This window comes from Psilocybe cubensis, chromosome 6 (genome assembly GCF_017499595.1).
Source record: "Psilocybe cubensis strain MGC-MH-2018 chromosome 6, whole genome shotgun sequence".
Classification (NCBI taxonomy): domain Eukaryota; kingdom Fungi; phylum Basidiomycota; class Agaricomycetes; order Agaricales; family Agrocybaceae; genus Psilocybe; species Psilocybe cubensis.
In genome coordinates, this window is record NC_063004.1 from 1,420,690 (window position 1) to 1,441,886 (window position 21,197).

A 21,197-nucleotide genomic window follows, 5' to 3' on the forward strand; every position below is an offset into this window, starting at 1 on the left:
CAAGAATAGTTGATTTGCTTCCCATCCAGGTGTTAGCGAAGCAAGGCCTTCAGACAGACTGTATAGAAGCAACAAATGTCATGAGAAGAACAGAGCAACTTACCAGACATTTTGACAACGCAACTGATCAGGTGGAAAGGAGTTGATGACTGGAGAATCATTGCAAGATATTTAAAAGTGATACGCTGAAGCATCCATTCATCCAGGATTAGGTCTGAGGTCAAGTTTGGGTCCATGTAAAGTTCTGTTAAAACTTTAATAAATTGATTTCGAAGTTGCTTCGACTACGATATTGTAGCGTGTTACGCAGGTCTACGTACGTACGTAGATGAACAACTGTGCCTGGTTTAGATGAGTACGTACATGCAAATTCTTTTGTTGATAACCAACGTTGTAGCAAATTGGTGCGCCCAGATTGTACGGAAAGCCGACAGCTAATAATCGGTGATTCGCTGAGTGCGTATAACGTGTCATTATGGAATGAAGGAGGTGTTATGGTGGCCCATGACTCTCGAAAAATGGGAGTCAAAACTTGCATAGGTATCTTTCCACCGAAGTTCAGAAAAACTAGCTGTTGCTGAGGATAGCTGAGGATTCGATTATGAAGAAAAACAAAGATGGCGGCGGCGGCTTGGTGGCGGTTGCCTAGAAGGGCGGCCAGGATAAGCGGGCCGTTCATTGATGGAAATGCCGCCGACCGCCGATCGCGACCCATTATCGCGTGCAGTTGCACAACGCCCAACAACGGGTTCACGACCATGTCAAACATTCTCCGAGCATTCTTAACATCTCTACCACCACAATTTTGAACACGTCTAGTTTATCACCTCTTCCTGGGATGAAAGTCGCTGTGGTAGGCTCTGGGGTGTCTGGGTTAGCAGCTACATGGGTGAGTGCACAGCGTGCAGAGACCTGTCATCAAGCCCAATTGAATTCTGACAAGAACGCTAGCTCTTGAACGAGTACAGCGACCATGAAGTACATCTTTATGAGTCAGACTACCGACCTGGCGGGCACGCCAATACCGTGCACTATGTACCGAACGGGAAGGTTTGGGGCGAGGGTGTTGATGTCGATACGTAGGTTGTCCTTGTTGAGACATCGATGCATTTGGCGAACTGACGTCTTGTTCTTGCAGTGGTTTTGTAAGCCTTTCAGCTCAGAAGATGAACCTACCTCATATATGCGTGTTAGATCGTGTTCAACCCCTCTACATACCCGAACTTTCTACGTTTCCTTCAGCTCTACCCCACCAAAACGGAAACACGACACAACCTCCTTCCTTCCTGGATCCATACAGAGAAGGGTCCCGGTGGCAATAAAGGAGACCAAGGAATCCATATTCTCCCTACAGAAATGACGTTCAGCGTATCCAGAGACCGCGGTATTTTTGAATGGGCAGGTAAAAATCTTGCGACTGTATTTTGCCAGGCCCGGCGTCTGGTCGACCCATCAATGTGGAGAATGATTTATGACGTACTTCGCTTCAATGTTTGCGCCCGACGAATGTTACTTAAGGCACCGGACTTGCAAAAAAGCGAGATGTCCATTGGAGAATATTTGCAACAAGAGGGATATTCAGCTGCTTTCCGCAACAACTATTTAATTGTACGTCTTCTGTTATCTCTTATCGACAAGTAGAATTTAACCCACTCGTAGCCAATGACTGCAGCAATCTGGAGTACCCCCCCAAATAGTTGCCTCCTTGATTTTCCTGCTCGTACCTTGGTATGATGAATTTGCAACAACGCGATCACTTCAACTGATCTCTTCATAAGATCCAATTTCTTTACAACCACCATCTCTTGCAAATCACGGGCAAACCGTCCTGGCTGACGATTAAAGGAGGCAGGTTCGTCATTACCACAAGTAATCGCGGTTTTTTCACACTTCCTCGCATTCATGTCTTTTAGCCACAACTACGTGAATAAGATCTTGGAGAAGCTTCCTGGCGAGCAATTGCATCTAGCTTGTCCAGTGGAATCTGTTAGAAACGTTGAACGCTCCGATGGTGGCAATCCTCAAGTTATCTTATCGACGAAATCTGGGGAAGAGATAACCTATGACCATGTTATCTTAGCTTGTCACTCTGATGCAGCGCTAGACATACTTCGTAATGGGGGTATAACAGACGAAGAAGAGCGAATTCTCAGCCAATTCGAATGGAATCGAAACGAAGCTGTTTTACATTCCGATGTCAAGGTTTGTGGGTTTTCCGCAGTTCATAGATATAACAGGACTTAATCAAGTATCAGTTGATGCCCAAGAACCGCAAAGCTTGGTCATGCTGGAATTATCTCTCATTCACAAAGCCACTTTCTTCTAATGTGGGTCGTAATGTATAGACTGACCGTCCGGTTTCAGAAACTAATCATTTTTGACAGGAAAAAGCTATGGAAGAAAGAGTAGAGATTAATGAGGTTTCCTTGTGCGTTCAATCTTAATTATGTTATTCTATAAGATGCTTTACTTATACCAGACAAACTCTAGAACATGTGAGCAACGATGTTGGAAATTTGAAAATTAACCGACTTTATAACTCAAGGAATTCTAAACTCAGATGGCATGAATGATCTGCAGCACCTTCCGGAGTCGAAATATGGACCTATTCTTGTGACTTTGAACCCACCGTTCGAGCCTGATAAGGACAAGATTGCAGGCAGGTGGAAGTATGACCACCCAGTCTTGGATACAAAGGTACTGTCCGTTGTTACTGAGATAAAGTGGAATGTTTCTGATGGACTTCTTAGGCTGTACGGGCGCAGAACGAGATGTACAAGATCCAAAATACGCGTTCGATATCCTATGCAGGCGCCTATCTTAAGTACGGCTTCCACGAGGACGGCTTCACCTCTGGATTATTGGCTGCTTGCTCCATTGATGATGACCAGAACAGTTTGCCTTCTGCCATCGCCTTCACAGCTACTCTCAGCAGCATGTCTATTCCCGTTCGTGGGCTAACTGTTCGCCCACCATTCGATATTCAACATGCTGATCACCATCTTCAATTAAGTCGCAAGGGCACTAGTAATAGTTTTTACGAACGACTTGGCTGGCTGTTTGACTGGGTTGAACAATCCGGAATCAGACAAATGGTGGGACTTGTCGGTAGTCTTTTCTTGACAGTGATTGGGTGGTTTCTTGGGATTAATTAGAGATGGTTGATAAGGTTCACCCCGAGTTCGGTCAAGGACAAATATCATATTTTTGTTGAATATCAGTACTTTACACTGTTCCAATACAACCACCGTTTGACTTTATTACGTACGTCCTTGAGGAGACCATTTCGGGTTGTTTGTCACAACATTGACTCCACCGTCGTAGACACCATCAAGTGTAAGCTGAAGGTTTGGAGAAATCCCTGTGTTCGGTTCCATGGCCCACAGCGCGACAGCAACGGTACTGGCCACATGTTAGAGCAACAGATAGACAAAGTGATGCAACGATAGTGTGGCTTACTTTTCGCCTTGATAATCCAATATACCTTCGTGGACCGGGAATTTCGATTGAGGCCTGCCGCAAATCGTAAATTGTGAGGTCTTTCAAGGGTATCTGTCGTCGAACTCACCCTAGATTTGCGACACGTTTGCCCATCATCCATCCATTAACAAACAAGAATGCTCTGTATGGCTGGCCCAAAGGCTCCTCAAAGGTAAAGGACAGCATTACATCCAGGCCCTTTGGAATGTTCAGTTTGAATGTAGAGATGAAAAATCCGACCCCAGCAGCGTCATTGGGGAGGCCTTGCGAAAGGTCGCGCGATATCCATCCTTTGGTGGAAAATCCAGGGAGGTGCCATCCCTGTCGCTCGCCGAAAAGTCCACCTTCATTCATAACGCCTGTGACAAATGTCAATATACAACAGCCAAAATATACTGCGTCACACTTACCTCTAACTTTATCGGGGAAGCTGAAGAATATAACTTATAAGAATGCGTTAACTTTGAGCAATGATATATCCTTGCTTACTTCTTGTAACCGCCGATTTTACCTTGCACTTTCCATTCTCCAAATGTGTTACCGTCCAGAGCAAAGCCTCTAATTCCTCGAGGAGCTTTTGAACTGTCCGTGTTGGCTAGCAAAGTAACGATGAGCTGACTATATCTGTGTTTTCTTGTGAAAATCTTACATCCTTGAGTTTCATTCAAACCCATGTTATCCTGATCAAATCACTAGTTTCAACAGACAAAAAAATTAACTTGAACTTTAGATGAGTTACCTGTACAACTGTGATTATATTGTCTTTACCAGGCACTAAAGCGCCTGATGGGAAGATGAATTTGTCGTCAGTTTCTTCCAGAATGCGGCGGTTGTTGGTCGAGCTAATTCGTAGAAACGATATTTTATAAGTATGTGAGCATTCACAAGAAATCGATGCCACACACTTTCCAAACGAAGTTCCAAGGAAAACATCGTTAGCCCAGACACTCGCAGCGAAGGCTAAACATAGTTAACTTAGTCATCGACTCGCACAGATAGAATAACCTACCTTCGCCTCCATTAATGGACAAGTTGACGCTCTTCTCATTTCCGGTGGCAACAAAATGCCCTCTCCAGAGAACGGTATTTTCGCAGCTAGTCAATAGATCCTGTTAGAAAGTCTTCACATGATTAGTCTCCCAAAAATAACCTACAATCCATAATCACATCCATAAAGAATCCGTCCATCTCCGTAATATGGTTTCAGAGGTATGTTGGTCGTGGTATGGTCTGCAACCGTCCAAGATTGGTCGTTAAAAGATTTCTGCACCTCGGGCAAGCTATCTTTGAACTTCCAATTCGTTAATTTTGGGATACTGACGCCGCTGAACGATTTGCTGAGTTTGAGCTGCCCTACAAATCCTCCGGAGAATGTGAGAGTAGAAGAAGCTGCCACATCTCCAGTTACGCTTTCGCCATTCCAAGTGATGGATCTAATACTCTTCGGAGCGATTACCGATAACCGGACGTCTGTCTTGAGATCTCCTCTGAGAGCAAGCTTCGAGCCGGTGATAGTTGCCTCACGGACAAGATATGGACCTCCGACCAATATGGATTCGTTGGTGCCGATCCCCCAATAGTTTCGGTGCGGATCATTCTGTGCTCCTGCTATTACAGGAGACCAGAAAGTGGCAGCTGTATCCGAGTCTGCGAATAGGACCAATTGTGTGTCAGAGTCCCAAACTGTGACCAATCCTTCAATGCCGTGCAAGAAGCTGACGAGAGTGGTGTTTTGGGCTAAACCGGTGTTATTGGTGAGTTGAACAAGGGACGCAGGTGTTTGGTGCAAGTTGTTTGGTTTTCCTGTCAACTGAAGCGCTGCTTCGTGATCCTGTGTTGAATTTCCGTGGAGGAAAAGCACATCGCGCCCATCAATTGTACCGGCAAAGAATATTTGAGCTGTAGAGAAGGCAAGTTTGGAAGATGCTCCAAAGGCGTAGTCCGTTACAATGACTTTTGATTCCCGGCCTCCAAGGGTTATAGATGGGACGACAATAGGAACCTGCAGGGGTTCTCCTGAGACTGTGACATTGAGCTTAAATGTAGTGGTCGCGCTAGATCAGATAGTCCACTATTAGTAATTTGACCATTTCAAAGCAGTAGTATTAGCTACTGACGTCGACGTAGAATCAGTTTGCCTGGCGATGTAAAAGCCAGCACCAGTGTCAGGGTTTTGTAGGAATGTCACGAAGGCAGCACTATTAGTAGAAGCTTGAAGTCCAGTAGAAGAATCTGCCACCCAGTCGGTCTTATAGAATTCACGTGAACTTCGAAGGAAGAGAGCTTGACGTTTGAGTTCATCAGCCTTGGACGTCAGTTCTCGGGATTCAGTAAACTGCGATTTTAAACATTATTTCGAGAGAAAAAAACAGAACAAAGATCTCACTGTGGCGCCGTAATCATATGAGGTATAAACGCCATGGAAAGGGAGGGCACCCCAAGACGTTCCCCTAATATCGTGTCAATATGACAAACAAAAATTGTTAATAGAAAGACCGACCCATAAAGCATGTAATAACTGATCAACTTTGCATTACTGGCCCAAAGCTGCCGATTAAAAACAGATTGGAAATCTGGCCCAGTCAAAACACGACAACCCGCGTAGCCTACAAAGAAATGCGTTTAATATTGAAGAAAAGCAATAACTTGTATGTGATCATACCTGGTGCGGTTGGACCCCATGCGTCAAAGGACCCGCCCTGGAACTCTGGGGAAATAGTAATATGAGACACATAGTTTATAAATGTGTATATCGACTTGCCTGGAATGTACCATGCCTGAGATGGATTGACCTGGGCATGGTATTGATGGTAATTTGTGGTGACCCCATTCCATCTCGTGGGGTTCGAGCAGTCAAATCCTTGTGGGTATGAATCAAGCCTTCCAGCAATCTTTAAGACTCAAGCATAGCCAATGAATAAAAGGGAAGTACCCATATAAGTCAACAGCACCCTAACAGGAGTCAAAGTTAGTCCAATCAGACAAATAAGAATCTACAACGCCAACTCACGGTGCCATTTATGAAGTTCCTTCCTTGTCCGGGGTCATTATACGTCAAAGGAACTACAATATTGGAACTTCGATAAACATCCTCAAGTTCAGCGAAATATTCCGCATGTGAGCTGGGGCTTTGGGAATATTCATTATCTACATTAGTGTAAGCTTCCGCCAGTCAGAAAGCTGTGGTAACAGGACGAACCAACTTGAATAGCTATGGTACTTCATTAGTGTGTTACGTTCATAAACTAAGTAAACAACGTACCAATTACTGGTCCGCCATTATTGATTTGGTTTGGAGCGGTGACTTCGATAATTCCCTTTATATAGTCTTGCCATGCAGCTTGCCAATCTGTTGCATTGGTGCGAAGTTGACCAGCAATTTCAGAGGTGGCCCAGTGGGCTATTCCCCCTGCCGTAGTTTCAGCGTTGATGTACTGAAGATAATAAGCCTATGCCATAAAGGTCTACACATTCCACTTACGGGACCTACCAATCATCTCAGTATTTGGTATGCCGGGCATGATTTATTGAACCTACCAGGGCGAAGGACAATCCAGATGCCTGCTGCTTTTGCAGCATCATAAAGAGGTTGCAATGCTCGGAAGCCTCCGAAGTCGACTACACCAGGAGCTGGATTGATCAATCCCATGTGAGTATAAACACTAAGCGCATTCATTCCAGCTGCTTTAGCCTTTTCAAGAATGTCTGGCCATAGTGACGGTACGGGGAGCCTAAAAGTATGGAACTCCCCTGAACTGAAATTGTTTATTGAAAACGAACAAGGTATAGAGTAAAAAAAGTGTCGTACTGTAAAAAGACGCGCTGGCCTTTGAGAATAAGACTGAAGTTGTCGAATTGGACATCAGGTGTACGAGCAAAGCTATTTAATTGCTCTGTTGAGGATTTGGTGGGTATAGTATCAGCTACAGTTGACAATCTCGCTGATATGAATGATGTTGAGCGGGCAACAAACTGTGGGATGTTCCCAAGATTGAACGAATTGATGGGGTATATGTGAGACGTTGCAAGGACAAGGGCAACAGACACCAAGCAGGTCAAAGCAAAGAACTTCCCTCGTCTTCGCTTTGCCTGGCCTTGTACGACCGGTGGTTCAAAGCCTGTCATTACAGATGCCCAGTAGTCAGAAGTCGAGGATTGTGTAACTCGATGAAGTCCTTTTGTCTGGAATAATGAATTAAGATCATTTTCAGTCCAACTCTTCTTCGTTTTTGTATCAGGACAGAACCTGGGACCCAGTGACGTCCTTGGGGTGGTTGAACCCGTCTCATGACTTGCTGGCATTGTAAAGAAGTCGAACACAAAGATAAAATGAGGACAAAATAAAGGTCATGGAGCAAGAAGCTCAGTAGAACCGGGCAGATTTCGGTACAACACGGTCCGTCGGTGGTAACAACGAAGAACAACCTGTACTGTAGAGAACGTCACCGTCAGTGGCAGCGAACTAATTATTTGATCAACATGCCCTAAAACGGAGTTTGAATTATTCAAACACTATTCCATCTCAGATCTGAGATACCCTTGACCAGAAAACATCGCTTTTGTCACGGTCCCTGAATGCTTTATTTACCAATTGAACTAGTAGTGACTGGGCCGGTCTTCGAAGTGCCGTACGATTCTTGTAGATGTATCCCAACCATTCGTAAGTACGAGCACACTTCGACACGTATATAACTCTTCTTTAGAAGCCGGTATAATGATTGGTTTTGTAAAATTCAGGTCTAGACGACAGAAGCTGTTGAAGCTGATGAAATAGAGTTGACGAACTAAGTGTCCAACTATGCATAGTGCTTTTCATGATCACCAATATACCGGTGTTCTTTTGCCTTCTATCAGCACAACAAATGCGACATTTCACCCATCTCCTTACTCTTTCCATTGAACAATCCAGGACAGCGCTGAGGTTCGGCAATTATCCTTCAAAATGATACCGGATCGTAAGTCTGACAGGACATCTTCATTTGCCAATTGTTTGCCATCGACCAGCTGTATTTTTACCGTGATATACATATGGCTTGTTTGAAAGTTTCTCACCGAGGACGCAAAGAATCACATTGAGAGACGCTTCGTGCGCTCAATCCACATTTGGCTAGCCAACGCAGCATGTTCCAACTTTGGATGGACAGCGGATCTCAATTCTTATCGGAAAATTGCGCAATGTGTTCCAAGAAAATTTTGGGGGATACCACCGTATCCTCCACAAGCGGTGAAATTTCTCCTAGGCCGTAGAAAATTTGAATTCAATTGCTGATATTTAGTAATTATAAGTCTAACTCTTTTGCAGAGCGGTGAGTTGGTGGTTGGTTGGTGGTGAGGCAAATGCTTCACTGTTGAAATGATGTCGCGTGGGAATAAAATATACATATAGCTTTGCTACTCAATTTCTCTGCGTTTTTCTCTTAGACAGAAACACCGACTCGGATAGCATAAAAACGATATATGAGCGGTGGCTCGTATGATCGCAGTCTCGCTCAAAATGATGCAATCCCAACAAAGGACCGGCCAGGAACAACATTTACTACAAGTCTACAATCGCCTGGCCCAGGCGAAAGGAGAACACGGTAACATGATCCATTGGGCTCGGAGCGGAGCAGAAATACACATGGTCGATGGACTTCAACGTCGCTTGACCCACTAGAGCCCCGCGCCAACAGCCAACAAGCGGGCGGTCCGTTTCAAGAAGCCAGAGATAAACATGGCGACAAGCTACTAATGACTACTGTCACTGTGGCAGGTATAACACCAAGACTGCAGATGTGACGGAGGTTCAGAGCTCGACAACGAGAGACCCTAGACGCTTGACCTATAATCGAAGAACTACAAACACCGATATCGTTCGATCTCCATGTAACAGTAGCCTCAAGCCAAATGGTAGCCAGAGGACCAACGAGATTATATTACACTGTCCGATAGAATACTACCGCTGGAAAGCCTTCGTTGGATTGTCGTGGCCTAGCATTTGGCCCATGATCTTGAAAATAACATAAAAAATCGAATTTAATATGCATGTCCCATTCCTTCGTGGTGTTTACTTGGAGGGAATGCTTGGACTTGTTGTAAAATGAATGGAGGATCGACCTAGCACGCAGTTAACATTGAGAGTTTGATATGCTGAATACTGAAAAGGGTACCTTATCCCATTGCTCGAGATCGTTAGGGCCCATGCTCGGCATACGCGTTCCTAGAGCAAATAGATTCGTATGGTTTGACGTTTCGCCTTGCTTATCCGTCCCGCGTCCTCGGACAGTCCGTCGAGTATTCAGTCTGCGAAGGTGTACAATCAAACTCAAAGAACCTAACGTCGACATGATGCTACTCACGTGGCCATAAAAGATATGGCATACACTAGAAGATCGGTTTAATAACTGGAGCTGTAGAACAACACGTTACACTTACATTTGCTCAGGATAAAATACGTAGCCACGAAATACAAATTTCCTACAGACATAACATTATACTTCGCGAGCCAGTTGTAAGCCTTTGAAACATAGGTATTGCTCAAAAAGACTTTACCAAAATTAATGTTGCGACGCTGACAGTGCTACATGAAAATCGCATAAGAGATAGAAGACTGTCAAAAGACGTTTCACGAACCTGGTTAAGACGCCGGTGTTAATGGCGTAACTGCACAGATTGTCCACCAAGCTGTCTGATCTGATAAAAATTGACCGTAAGATTTTAACGACGTTAAATATCAGAAGTTACATACGATTTCAGGCCGGTTCTTAATCGGTTCAAGTATAAGCATAGCGCTCCAGCTGTCACAATGTCTGTTACGACTCCCACTCCTAGAGATACCGTACCAAGTGTCTGTAAAAATTGAGAAATCAATATCACAGCGCACATAACTACATTCTGAAGATATGAGAACGAAGAACAGACCTGGAGATCATGAACAGCGAAAACGCTCGGTAATTTGAATCTGTGTTTAATTGAAAATGGAATTATAAGTGATTGATCCCGAACGAAATCATAAGGTTGTCGGTCATGTGAAACACTTACGCTTCAATGGAAAAAGCTGAAACGTTACAACGACAGAAGCGAAAAGAGACAAGAAATACGTTAGCCAGAACACCTGGAAATAACTGGTGTTAGGGCAGAAAGTGCGTACCCAATGCAAGGCCTGAAAAAACGAAGACATTCAGTGATAAGTTCCAGCCCAGTCAAGTAATGCTGACCTAGTTGGCCAAAAGTCAAAAGCATCTTAACACACATATGTATAAGCCATTAAATCAAACGAAATATCATCAAAGACTCACGATTAACCCTGTAATCCAGATATTTCTATCGCTGACTGTTCCCCGCGTTAGCCATCTAGAATCATTTTGCATTGAATGCGTTCTTACATCGCCATACTCGAATGCCGAAGTAACTACGCAAGAGACCGATGAACATGTATATTCCGAGATCAAGGTTGTAGTACACTCACGTTTTTACGATGGTGCCAACCATAGCCTTCGCGAGATGTCAGAGCACGAATGTAAAGAGTTAACTAACATGAAACTCACGCCTACGGTCAACTGAAGCTGTTTAGCCGCATCTAAATGAGCTATTGACCACAATTCTTCATATTCGACTCACGATGAAGGACCTGAAAAAGGGGCCCTCAGGTATACCCTTCGGATAGAAGATGCTAAACTCACCATGTTGTTGTCCCTTGCGCTAGGACAGTAGGGTTGGCGTAATTGGTGATGCCGTAGAAATACACAAGGTGACCAATGAAAAACTGATCCACGGTTTCCAACAAACTATTTGTTTATATCACGGATGTCAGGCCATAATATCACGAAGTAATCGATGGTAGGTGTTCAGTCCTCACAGAATTAATACAACCTAAATAGAAAGCTTGTCAGAACATAAGATAACAGATAGAGCAATCTATAGGAGCGCACAAGGCATTTAAATATCGTTTTATCACCAGGATAACTCCGAAAGTATGTGAAAACTTGGGCAGCAAGGATGCCGTAGACTCCACACGCGAGCGCAAACCCTACCAAAACGGCACCCAAGGTGCTGTGAATTGTCAGGGCGGCCATCTCAGCTGAAGAGTGGTTTGGGAACAAAAGAGTGACGGTGGTTGAGGTTACGAAGACGGGGCCAATTAGATGACCCGAGTCCAAAGATTATAGACATCTGGTCGACGCGCGGGATCATTAGTGGTACGCTGATTCTACAACAGGCAATTCTTTGGGGTCAGGCGGGTCAGGGGCTTGCTGACTGCTATATCTGATGCTTAAAAGTAAGATGCCGTGCCCAGACCACACAAGTCAAAGAAACACAGTTACTGTTGGAATGCAAAAGAAAACGTCCACATGGAAAACGACAAATTTCGAATGATCTCAAATTGTAAAATCACCACAACAACCAACTCACACTCGTGAACGCCGAATGACCGACACGCTGCAAATCAGCACTTCGAAATCTTAAATCTAATACTAGTAAAAGCTATCTAAATGTAATTGATTTTACAATTTTGAACCACGGCAATGAATGAAAGACAGAACTACGACTAGGAATGTCACAGAGCAAACAACTTTAAAAAAACGACTACAGACCAAAGGCAAATTTGACTACCAATGGATGTGCTAGAAAACAAGGACGACTGTATAAAGCAAATACGAACTTGATAAGTGATACAATAAAAACCGGAAGATGAAAGTGTGAGGTAAAAAATCCAGGGAGTCGAGTACAATAGAAAAGACAATAGGTGTACATGCGGAAAATACAACTTGCGAATGAGGTTTGGGTTTATATACTACTTCTGAAAGCCTAAATGGAACTACAGAATCGTTAGAGACAGGAAAACGAAGGAGGTCAAATGAATATTTACAGAGTTATCCTGGCGGGCATTTTCTATATCCATTCTCACTGACACTTCCTGATGTATATCAATTTCCATACTCTGTTGAAACGTATGTTGAGAAACCATGCAGCTAAACTGCAAACTTCTCACCTTCGTTTGAGACGAGCTGTACTCCAACGGACGCGGTATGCGGCCACCGTTTGTGACCATGAAAAACGTGTTCTGCATGTTGCTGGTATTGCTGGTATTTCCTTCCTGGTCGGTTCCCTTTCCTCTCAGTACCTTTCGAGTATTCAAGGCAGCCATAAAACAAATCGCGTATACTGAGAACGAAATTAATTGATAAATGTTAGGCAGAATATAGGAAGATCAATAGCATACAATTTCCAAGGGTAAAATATGAGGCCATAAACCAAAAGGTGTCAGGTGAGATGTTGTACTGGACCGAAAGTCAGCTCTGCTAATGATAATTCGGTATTTCTGGAACTATACCAAAACGAGGGTCACCAAACTGATGGCACTGATCCAAGAAAACTTTAGTACATGGTAATCACCGAAGAAAAGCAAACATACCCCGTTAGTGCTCCTGTATTGACAGCGTAAAGACTGAGCGTGTTTACAAGTGTATCGGCCCTAAATAAAACTGCTTTAGTAAATTGCATGATAAGCAAAGACGGCTTACAACTTACTTGCGTATCCCCGTTCGCATTTTCTGGAGGCAAAAACACAAAGCAGCTGCTATCACAAAGTCTGTTAGGAGACCAGCACCAAGTGCCAAACTCGCGACTGTCTAATAAACAGAAGTAATCGCTCAGTGTCAGTTTGTAAGATTCGATTTAAAAAACTGACTCTAAGAGTATGTACATCGAGCAAGGTTCGCAGTTGGAAGCTATTCCGAAAGGAACGTTAGACGAATAGACAACTTTTTTGCGTATTGTACTCACGCCCGTATGCAGTAAACTGAAAACAAATGAATCATGGTTCAGTATGTCGGCAAAATCGTAATGCACAATTTCTTACGAATGGCAAGTCCTGTCAACAAGTCAAAAACCTAAAAATGAGCGAAAAAAATAGCAATAAAGGACTCACCGAATTGGGCGAGAATCATGAGGATCTATACATTGGTCAATCAATGATTGAATAAAATGACGGTGCCGGAAAAGACTCACAATCCCACCAGTGATATAGTGATTGTGTTTACTGACTGAAAGGCCGTGAGATGTTTATTAAGGAATAAATCATCAAAATACCCACATCTCCACACACGCATGGCGAAGCAACTTTATGGCATCGGTAAGAATATATAAAACTATCGCGCGAAAAAGAACTTGCCATTTGACAATAGTCCCAACGAGACACTAATGATTGATCAGTAACTGGACCAAAAGGAAAAGCAACACTACACTTACCCCCATGACGATTTGAAGCTAAGCCGCAGACCAGAATTTTAGATAATGGGCTCCTTCAGAGCTGAGATGTGCTTACAATGAGAGACCTGGGCGTTTTATTAGCAAATGAATGGCGTCAGCTAATAAAATCCACTCACCAAATTATGCGACCTGTAGTCAGCACTGCAGGATTCGTGTAGTTTCTGGGTATCATGAGTCAATTTACAATTCCGGGTCAAATGAAAAGGACGACATACGAGACCATGTAGTAGTACAAGGAATACGCAATGAAGATCTGATCCACCATTTCCAGCGACCTAAGCCATATTAGCAAAAGAGAGTCGGAAATTGACAAGGGCGATGTACCATAGTGCGCCAACCTGATAACTGTGAGCTTCGAACAGTATACTCAGAAAAGAAAAGTAAGCTTTACCAGAGCCTTGTATGCGATCCTGTCCATTGGAAACCGTCGATAAAAGACGAAGGCTTGAGTTGTGAGGATACCAAAGACAACACAAGATACAGCGAAACCAATGAAGGCGGCACCGAGAGTGTTGTCGACAGATCCTGCGGCCATTCGAGTATGTTCAGAAGGCGAGTTGCTTTTGGACCTGTGGGATTTCCCTGGTGAAAACTCTGGAAGCTCGGTTAAGTATGTCCACTGGCAGGACGCTCGTGGATCTGAGAAAAAGTGGAGGCAAGGGTTAGCCTCTGTTCCCTTACATATAATTAGATCTAATTAGATTCGATGATCAGATTCGAGCGGATGCATATGCTGAAATTGAAATTTTCACGGCGTTTTAGGGCATACCCCAATGCGCAAGAGAAATTCTTCACATGATGGGCGCCTTTGACAACGGTGTCGGCATGAGATTAAACCCATGTGCGACTATGAAAACCCATAATTGATAATGTAAGCATCTATAAATGGTCCACCAAAATTTTGCTTTTTCTTAATTGAGTAAGAGCTTATGGTTGGGCTGTGCAACCAAAACATGGAATGTCCCTGGAATCCTGGAAAGCCCGAGCGGCACCGACATAGTATCCGTCTTCCAGGCTTCCAAGCCCAACGGATGGCATGGTGAAAGTTGGAAAAACTGGGTGGCGTATTTTGACCTCAACACTAGCCAAGCACGTCCTAGTTCAGCCGTTAAATATCAGTCTAAAACGGTCTTTCCCCTCCGACAGTCCGACCATTGACAGTACTCGACCTCGTCGACTAAAGAAAACTGGGTCACAGTCCACTCACGCCTACTACCTGTTGGTTTTTTGGTTATACCTGTCATCTCGTCAAATGCGACCTGAATCAATAGGAATTGATGATAATCACTGGGGAACGCTCTTAATCCTTCAAGTCAAGGTCAAGTTTTTTGATTTTAGTTGGACGAATCCCGCTCTCAGACCATTGCTTTCATAGATCTTTAACAATTCGTTCGTAACCTGAAAATACCCTTGTGGCGCCTACTTCAACATGACCGTAGGCCTAAGAGATCGTTATGGGCAAGGTGCGGACCCCATTGACTGAAGTCCATTTTTATTGTGCAAAAAATGAAGTAAAAGTAAGAGCAGTTCAGTAAGTTCACATACTTGCCAGTGACTATCAATCTAAAAAAGAATGAAGTTATTCGGTTCTCCAGATCTTTACCCCGCATAAATGTTATCGGAACAAAGTAAAAGAGCCCCCAAAACTGTGACGGATCAGAATTATCATCACCGTCGATTGGGTGGGGAGTGAGACTGGAGTGAGCTATAGAATTTGATTCTTCCCTCATACAAATTGGATTTTGCCTTGGTGAAAGTCGACAAGAGTTGATGCTAGTTGTGTGTAAGAGAAGTGTGTTTGTCAAGCTTTCTTCAAAGTTCGTGCTTCAATCAGTAATTCAATAGGCGCTTCAAAGTCAGACCACGATGCTGACTCATCCTTTCAACAGGGCCTTTAGGCCTGTTGCGAGTTGCAGCATCTTGCTGTGCCAGGTGCACTCTTTCCTTCCTGAATGACCCCGATAATGAACTTCGCATTATAAAAATTCTTTAATATCTTTCCGACACGCTTCTAATTTGGTTTCACCACAATGATATGGTTTTCAGCGCACGTCGACAATTCTCATTGATCCAGTGAAAGAACTTCGAGTATTTCCTGCTTGTCTACGTTCCAGGAAACCAGCGTACCCTATATTATCATCGATCATGCACACTAGTAAGCTTCTAGAGCGATTTCCGTCCGGTCTGTTACCAAAACTTGCAGTGTTTGTCACCGTCCTACAGAGATAAGGTCTCTCTTTGGATCCGAAATCGAACTTCTGTATTCTAATCATTTTTGGAGTAGATTATGCGAAGTAGGATCATTGGTTTTAAAGATTAAATCTGTAATTTCAAGCTCATTCTCCAAAGGCACCATCGTTACTGACCTCCTAACCCATCAATCTACAGGTATATGCACATTTTCTTTATATCGGGCGCAATGAGCAACGCATGTTCAACTTCGGTGGATTGCAGGTAGTTTCAAGTTTGAAATACATAACGTGCGAGATATATCAACACGTCAGTATGGCTGTCCGTTTGCACATTTAATACCAATATATAAACTTCTTGTCCCATACATATAAGTCATAATTGAATATAATTCCAAATGCATACTTTGGTGTCCCGGGTATAGACAGATGGTTTCCGAACATATCAATCCAGTACCCATATATTCATAGGTTGCACCCTCAGATACAATTTTGAGTACCATACATAAAGTTTTGATGCCCACGTATACAAATTACAATCCCTTACATAGAAAAAAACACTCCTTTTTGTACATATTTTGTTCCCTTACTTGTATCTGAAGGTTCCCATATGATTGTTCTTACCTTTCTTCATCCCGAAGATATATAGTCATTTTTTGGCATTCTGTCTATGCCGTGAATGCCTAGACATCGTGAGAATCGGCAAATCTCGGCAAATGAGGACACAAATTACACTTCATTGCCTGTATGCCTGTCGACATACGCTGATTGAACATTGAAATTATTCACATTTATCCAAGCAATCAATATCTTTCTGTGTAGGCTGATTGCATAAATAGCTTGTCTTCATAGTCTAATACGAGTGCTTTGACCACTCCCAGTCGCCGTTCTAAGGCTTAAAAAGGCCTAAAGTTGAGGTTGAAGACAGAAAATTGCATTGGAATAGCCTATATGTAGTCTTATGTTATTTTAATGTATGAATTTATCCTCCTAATGAATTGTATAATCTTGTAACTACCGTCCTACTGTCTTCACAAGTAGCAATCCACTGCAAGCGGGACGAAAGTCGAGTTCCCACGCCTCTACGGCAAGGACGGCACGCGTAATTTTCATCTGGACAACTCTATATCTTCGGACAAAAATTGAGGTAGATGCGGAGAGGGTCACAGAATATGGTACTAAATTTTTTATGTACGGGTAACATACCCTTATGTGTGCAGCTCCCATTCAAACTGAAGGGCATGCAAAGTCAATGACTGGGATAATTTCTTCTATGCTCGGAAATTATTTCTCTATAACCGGGACACCAAGGTATGTAGTTGGGTTCAAGCAAAATTGCGATTTATATGTATGGGGATAGAAGTTTATACTTTGGCATTAAATGTGCAAACGGACAGCCATACGTCAGAAGATAGTACATATTCCCCGATGAAAATATGTTGTTAGGATCCGGAGAAACGTTTGTGGTCGTCTTCTACCATTGACGGTAAACGCCGAAATAACACAATATCCGCGCCCTTGTCTTTATAGGTCCAACGAGCTATGATCACCTTCCCTCGTGTCACCATCGTTCTGTTCTCCGGAATGTGGTCAAATGACATAGTCCCTCCTTTGGGATATAGCTTCAATGGCTCACAGACTGCTCAATTTCGGTGGAATCACAGTTGCAAGTCTAGTTACTGAATCTTCAGGCATGACTCCATGAGAACGTATAAATGATCTTCTTCAAGGATGATTCTCAGCAAAGTTCGCCCATCAGAAGAGTCCTCTGCGTTTCACTCCACTTCAATTGTATCATGACGATTCTTTGGCTTTTTATTCTTACCGTTTTTTCAGAGTCAGTCCTAGGCGCCTCCAGAACGTCACCTCCCTCCGGGGCTGTCATTGTACGCGCAGGAACGACTACCTCAGGAGAATTTAGCACCGTTTCAAAAGCCGTCAACTCATTGCCCAATGATAATTCTGCCAGGACTATTTTCATTTTCCCCGGTACATACACAGAACAAGTGAACATTACTCGACCCGGACCTCTCACGGTAAATTGTTTCACGTTGTATTGTACACTAATCCTCATCGGTTCATTGTAGATATTTGGGTCTACTACAGATACGTCAACATACTTGCAAAATTCAGTGACAATTCAATTCGGTCTGTCTGCCAGCACTGCCGGCTCTGATGATGTCAGTGGAACCATGCGTGTTCACAAGAACGACTTCAAGATGTACAATGTGAATGTCAAAAACACATTCGGCCAGGGTTCGCAAGCCATTGCCATCAGTCAATATGGAACGCGCGTCGGCTTTTACGGCTGCGGATTTTTTGGCTTTCAGGATACCGTTCTTGTTGAACAAGGCACACAGGTCTTTTTGAGAGGTTTTATCCAGGTATGAACCTTGAGCAACCAAGAGAATCTTTATCGGCGTCACTCAGTTTGATATGCAGGGGGCAACAGACTTTATTTTCGGTCAGAGAGGACAAGCATACTTTGAAAGAAATATAATATCGGTTACCGCCCACGGTTGCATCACGGCCAGCGGCCGCTCTTCGAATGATAATACGAGCTGTAAGTTGTAGTGCCCATTGCTTCCGTTTATGTTGGGGCTTACTTTACTTCAAGATGTCTTCAACGAAAACACTATTGTTATGGCAAGCAATGCTCCATCAGGTACCGCGGGCAATGTGTTTTTGGGACGTCCATGGGCGGGTAAGTATGCTGAATGTCTTTGTACCGTATACATCTAAACATTCACTTCGTTTTTCGACCTTTGTGTTACAGATTTTGCCAAGTCAGTTTTCACGCCTCTTTCACCATGTCCTTTCGACATCTCTAACATATGTTTTAGGGTTATCTTCAAAAACACAGTAATCACCGCGCCACTCAATAAAGCATTATGGTCGATCTGGAATACTGGAGACGAACGAACGGACAACGTCACCTTTTTAGATTACAACAGTACAGGATCAGGGATCTCGGGTGCAAGTCGTGCCCCTTTCAGCTCTCAACTGACCTCCAGTCAGGCGGCTGCTTACACAATCTCTAGTGCCGTTGGAAGTGATTTTGCGACATGGGTGGATACCTCATACCTGGCTTGAAAATCTAAATCCTTTTGTAACCTATTCATCCTTGTGTGTTTCTCCCGAGGCTTACTTCCGCGTTTGACGTGTGCAAGGATCGAATCCCGTCGCTCTTTTAAAACATTTGTAGTTCAGAGGCATACATAGTGCCAGTGTTACATTCTGACATGAGCTGGGATGTCATGGTGCGCAGTGAAAAAACTGAGCGGACCGGCCCAAAGACTTGCTATCAATATTAAACGTAGGCGGACCGTACAGTGTTGTATAGTTCCATGGTCCGATATTTTACAGAACAATCCCGTGTCGACCTTGGGGAGGGGAGGCATTATTGTTCCTGCTTTCAACTCCGCCGAGCTACACTATAAAGCTTTTCAGGCCTCCTATATCCCACTCCAGAAAGCTCCGGAATCAACGAGATGACTCGAACATATCCGATACGAACTGAAACCAAGGCTAAAACGTCGCCTTTGTATATTTTGTTCCGGGCATCCTGCATCCTGGGAGAATCCCAAGGATGCTCTCGCGGACCGCACTTAGGACGGGCCGTATATCTAACTGCTTCGATCTGTTTTATTCTCGAACTTGATGACGACTTGCTGAATCATGTAAAGCGTGTCGACAGCGATCGTCCTGCCTCATTCGACACTCGCCCCATGACAGATCCAACCAAGATCATGAATCATTCATTCAATCGTAGGCGTAGGGTAGTGCTGGCGCGGAGAAATCCTGATATAATAGTGACAAGAAGTTGTACGACTTGAAGCGACAGACGCAAAACGAAGCACATACCACTAAAAACGACACTGAATGAAGTATTGGTGGCTTGCTTGCTTAGGGACTCTATGGCAAAGTCCAAAATATGTGCGAGGAGAGCAACGCACAGAACCACCTCTGGGTGCTTTGTCTGTGCGAGCGGGAGCATCCCCAGCATCTGGGATGTTTGATACCATTACGGGAGCCCTAGATGCCCTTCCCAACGACATGTCGAACCAGACTATATTCATTTTCCCGGGTACTTATAGCGAGCAAATCAACATTTTAAGGCCTGGACCCCTGAGAGTGAGTACCTCGACCAAATGATTAAGATTTCCGTACCGTCTAGCAATGTTAATAAATGGGTGCGATAGATCCTTGGGTATACTATGGACACGTCCAATTTCGCTGCCAACCAGGTCGTTATCGAGGCAGGAGTTCCGGCAAGTGTTGCAGGCTCAGATGACGCTAGCGGTACACTCCGAATTCACAAAGACAACTTCAGCATGTATAATGTCAATGTAACCAACACTTTCGGCATCGGTTCTCAAGCTATCGCGATCAGCCAATACGGTAGCCAAGTTGGACTGTATTCGTGTGCATTCATTGGATATCAAGATACCCTGTACGCCAACCAAGGAAAACAAGTTTACCTAAAGAATTACATAGAGGTGACGACGCAATCCTCAAATAAACCTGATGCGAATTGAACTTACTGTTTTGATAGGGTGCGGTAGATTTCATATTTGGGCGGCATGGTTTAGCCTACTTTGGAGGAAATACGATTGCTGTTAAAGCACCGGGTTGTATCACAGCCAGTGGAAGAGAGTCGGCTGACAACGGGAGTTGTACGTGTCTACTTGAATGTTAAATAAATTGGTATCTGGATTTGATCGTCTTATCAGATGTGTTTGACCACAATACGATCGTACTGGCCGAAGACGCTGCGTCTAATACCGCTGGTAATGTCTTTCTTGGAAGGCCATGGGGAGGTAGGTCGAAACCTAATCGATGATTAAAGCTAGGCTGTTTAACAATGCAATAATCAACGCAGATTTCGCTAAGTGAGTATACTCAACACCAAAAGCCACGCATTGATGTTGAACATCATTCCAGAGTTATATTCAAAAATACGGTCATCACTGCACCATTAAACCAGACGATCTGGTCGATCTGGAACCCAGGAGATGAGAGAATCGACAATGTTTTCCTGGCAGAATATAACAGCACGGGCAGCGGACTGACCCAGCCCATGCGCCCTTCATTCTCTACTTTGCTGTCACAAAGCCAGGCAGACGCTTTTACCATCGGTAGCGCGGTAGGCGACGATTTCGGAACCTGGGTTGATCTCAAATACTTGCTCTAGAACAGGGACAGACGAAGCGTTTAGCAAAAGTTTCATAATGTAGCAATTACAAACATGAATATAGCCAGCTCAAACTGTGCGTC

The 21,197-nt window shown here is 43.8% G+C and overlaps 7 protein-coding genes across 7 annotated transcripts; 4 read left to right on the forward strand and 3 right to left on the reverse strand.

Moving 5' to 3' along the window:
- Positions 1-838: 838 nt before the first annotated feature.
- Positions 839-3,155, forward strand: JR316_0006934 (uncharacterized protein; the record flags this gene model as incomplete). Its single annotated transcript, XM_047892679.1, has 12 exons — positions 839-889; positions 952-1,079; positions 1,139-1,145; positions 1,195-1,608; positions 1,660-1,728; positions 1,779-1,852; positions 1,914-2,202; positions 2,256-2,327; positions 2,385-2,428; positions 2,480-2,495; positions 2,581-2,697; positions 2,751-3,155. The coding sequence occupies 12 exons, from the start codon at positions 839-841 to the stop codon at positions 3,153-3,155; spliced, it is 1,686 nt and encodes a 561-aa protein (XP_047747961.1).
- Positions 3,156-3,260: 105 nt separating this feature from the next.
- On the reverse strand, positions 3,261-7,605 carry JR316_0006935 (putative beta-galactosidase C; the record flags this gene model as incomplete). The annotated part of the gene is made up of 20 exons (XM_047892680.1): positions 3,261-3,402; positions 3,460-3,513; positions 3,569-3,839; positions 3,891-3,910; positions 3,970-4,075; positions 4,130-4,160; positions 4,220-4,322; positions 4,386-4,440; positions 4,490-4,575; positions 4,635-5,534; positions 5,598-5,815; positions 5,867-5,930; positions 5,981-6,086; positions 6,143-6,187; positions 6,242-6,360; positions 6,413-6,432; positions 6,491-6,627; positions 6,743-6,889; positions 7,018-7,235; positions 7,289-7,605. 20 exons carry the CDS (start codon positions 7,603-7,605, stop codon positions 3,261-3,263), a joined length of 3,159 nt encoding a protein of 1,052 aa, XP_047747962.1.
- Positions 7,606-9,415: 1,810 nt separating this feature from the next.
- On the reverse strand, positions 9,416-11,534 carry JR316_0006936 (uncharacterized protein; the record flags this gene model as incomplete). The annotated part of the gene is made up of 15 exons (XM_047892681.1): positions 9,416-9,469; positions 9,630-9,762; positions 10,093-10,152; positions 10,208-10,308; positions 10,381-10,420; positions 10,501-10,516; positions 10,610-10,621; positions 10,677-10,701; positions 10,758-10,792; positions 10,845-10,870; positions 10,928-10,953; positions 11,007-11,024; positions 11,080-11,089; positions 11,142-11,224; positions 11,445-11,534. The coding sequence occupies 15 exons, from the start codon at positions 11,532-11,534 to the stop codon at positions 9,416-9,418; spliced, it is 729 nt and encodes a 242-aa protein (XP_047747963.1).
- A 719-nt stretch (positions 11,535-12,253) lies between these two features.
- Positions 12,254-14,149, reverse strand: JR316_0006937 (uncharacterized protein; the record flags this gene model as incomplete). Its single annotated transcript, XM_047892682.1, has 19 exons — positions 12,254-12,277; positions 12,329-12,400; positions 12,452-12,624; positions 12,683-12,740; positions 12,794-12,821; positions 12,875-12,934; positions 12,991-13,091; positions 13,151-13,190; positions 13,246-13,261; positions 13,322-13,333; positions 13,391-13,415; positions 13,471-13,501; positions 13,556-13,659; positions 13,711-13,728; positions 13,787-13,796; positions 13,848-13,892; positions 13,947-14,006; positions 14,056-14,069; positions 14,123-14,149. 19 exons carry the CDS (start codon positions 14,147-14,149, stop codon positions 12,254-12,256), a joined length of 918 nt encoding a protein of 305 aa, XP_047747964.1.
- Positions 14,150-14,222: 73 nt separating this feature from the next.
- Positions 14,223-15,214, forward strand: JR316_0006938 (uncharacterized protein; the record flags this gene model as incomplete). Its single annotated transcript, XM_047892683.1, has 3 exons — positions 14,223-14,392; positions 14,652-14,770; positions 15,171-15,214. The coding sequence occupies 3 exons, from the start codon at positions 14,223-14,225 to the stop codon at positions 15,212-15,214; spliced, it is 333 nt and encodes a 110-aa protein (XP_047747965.1).
- A 2,421-nt stretch (positions 15,215-17,635) lies between these two features.
- Positions 17,636-19,013, forward strand: JR316_0006939 (Pectinesterase; the record flags this gene model as incomplete). Its single annotated transcript, XM_047892684.1, has 7 exons — positions 17,636-17,666; positions 17,757-17,956; positions 18,008-18,304; positions 18,363-18,483; positions 18,538-18,624; positions 18,697-18,706; positions 18,764-19,013. 7 exons carry the CDS (start codon positions 17,636-17,638, stop codon positions 19,011-19,013), a joined length of 996 nt encoding a protein of 331 aa, XP_047747966.1.
- Positions 19,014-19,802: 789 nt separating this feature from the next.
- Positions 19,803-20,458, forward strand: JR316_0006940 (putative pectinesterase A; the record flags this gene model as incomplete). The annotated part of the gene is made up of 2 exons (XM_047892685.1): positions 19,803-20,054; positions 20,123-20,458. 2 exons carry the CDS (start codon positions 19,803-19,805, stop codon positions 20,456-20,458), a joined length of 588 nt encoding a protein of 195 aa, XP_047747967.1.
- Positions 20,459-21,197: the final 739 nt, after the last annotated feature.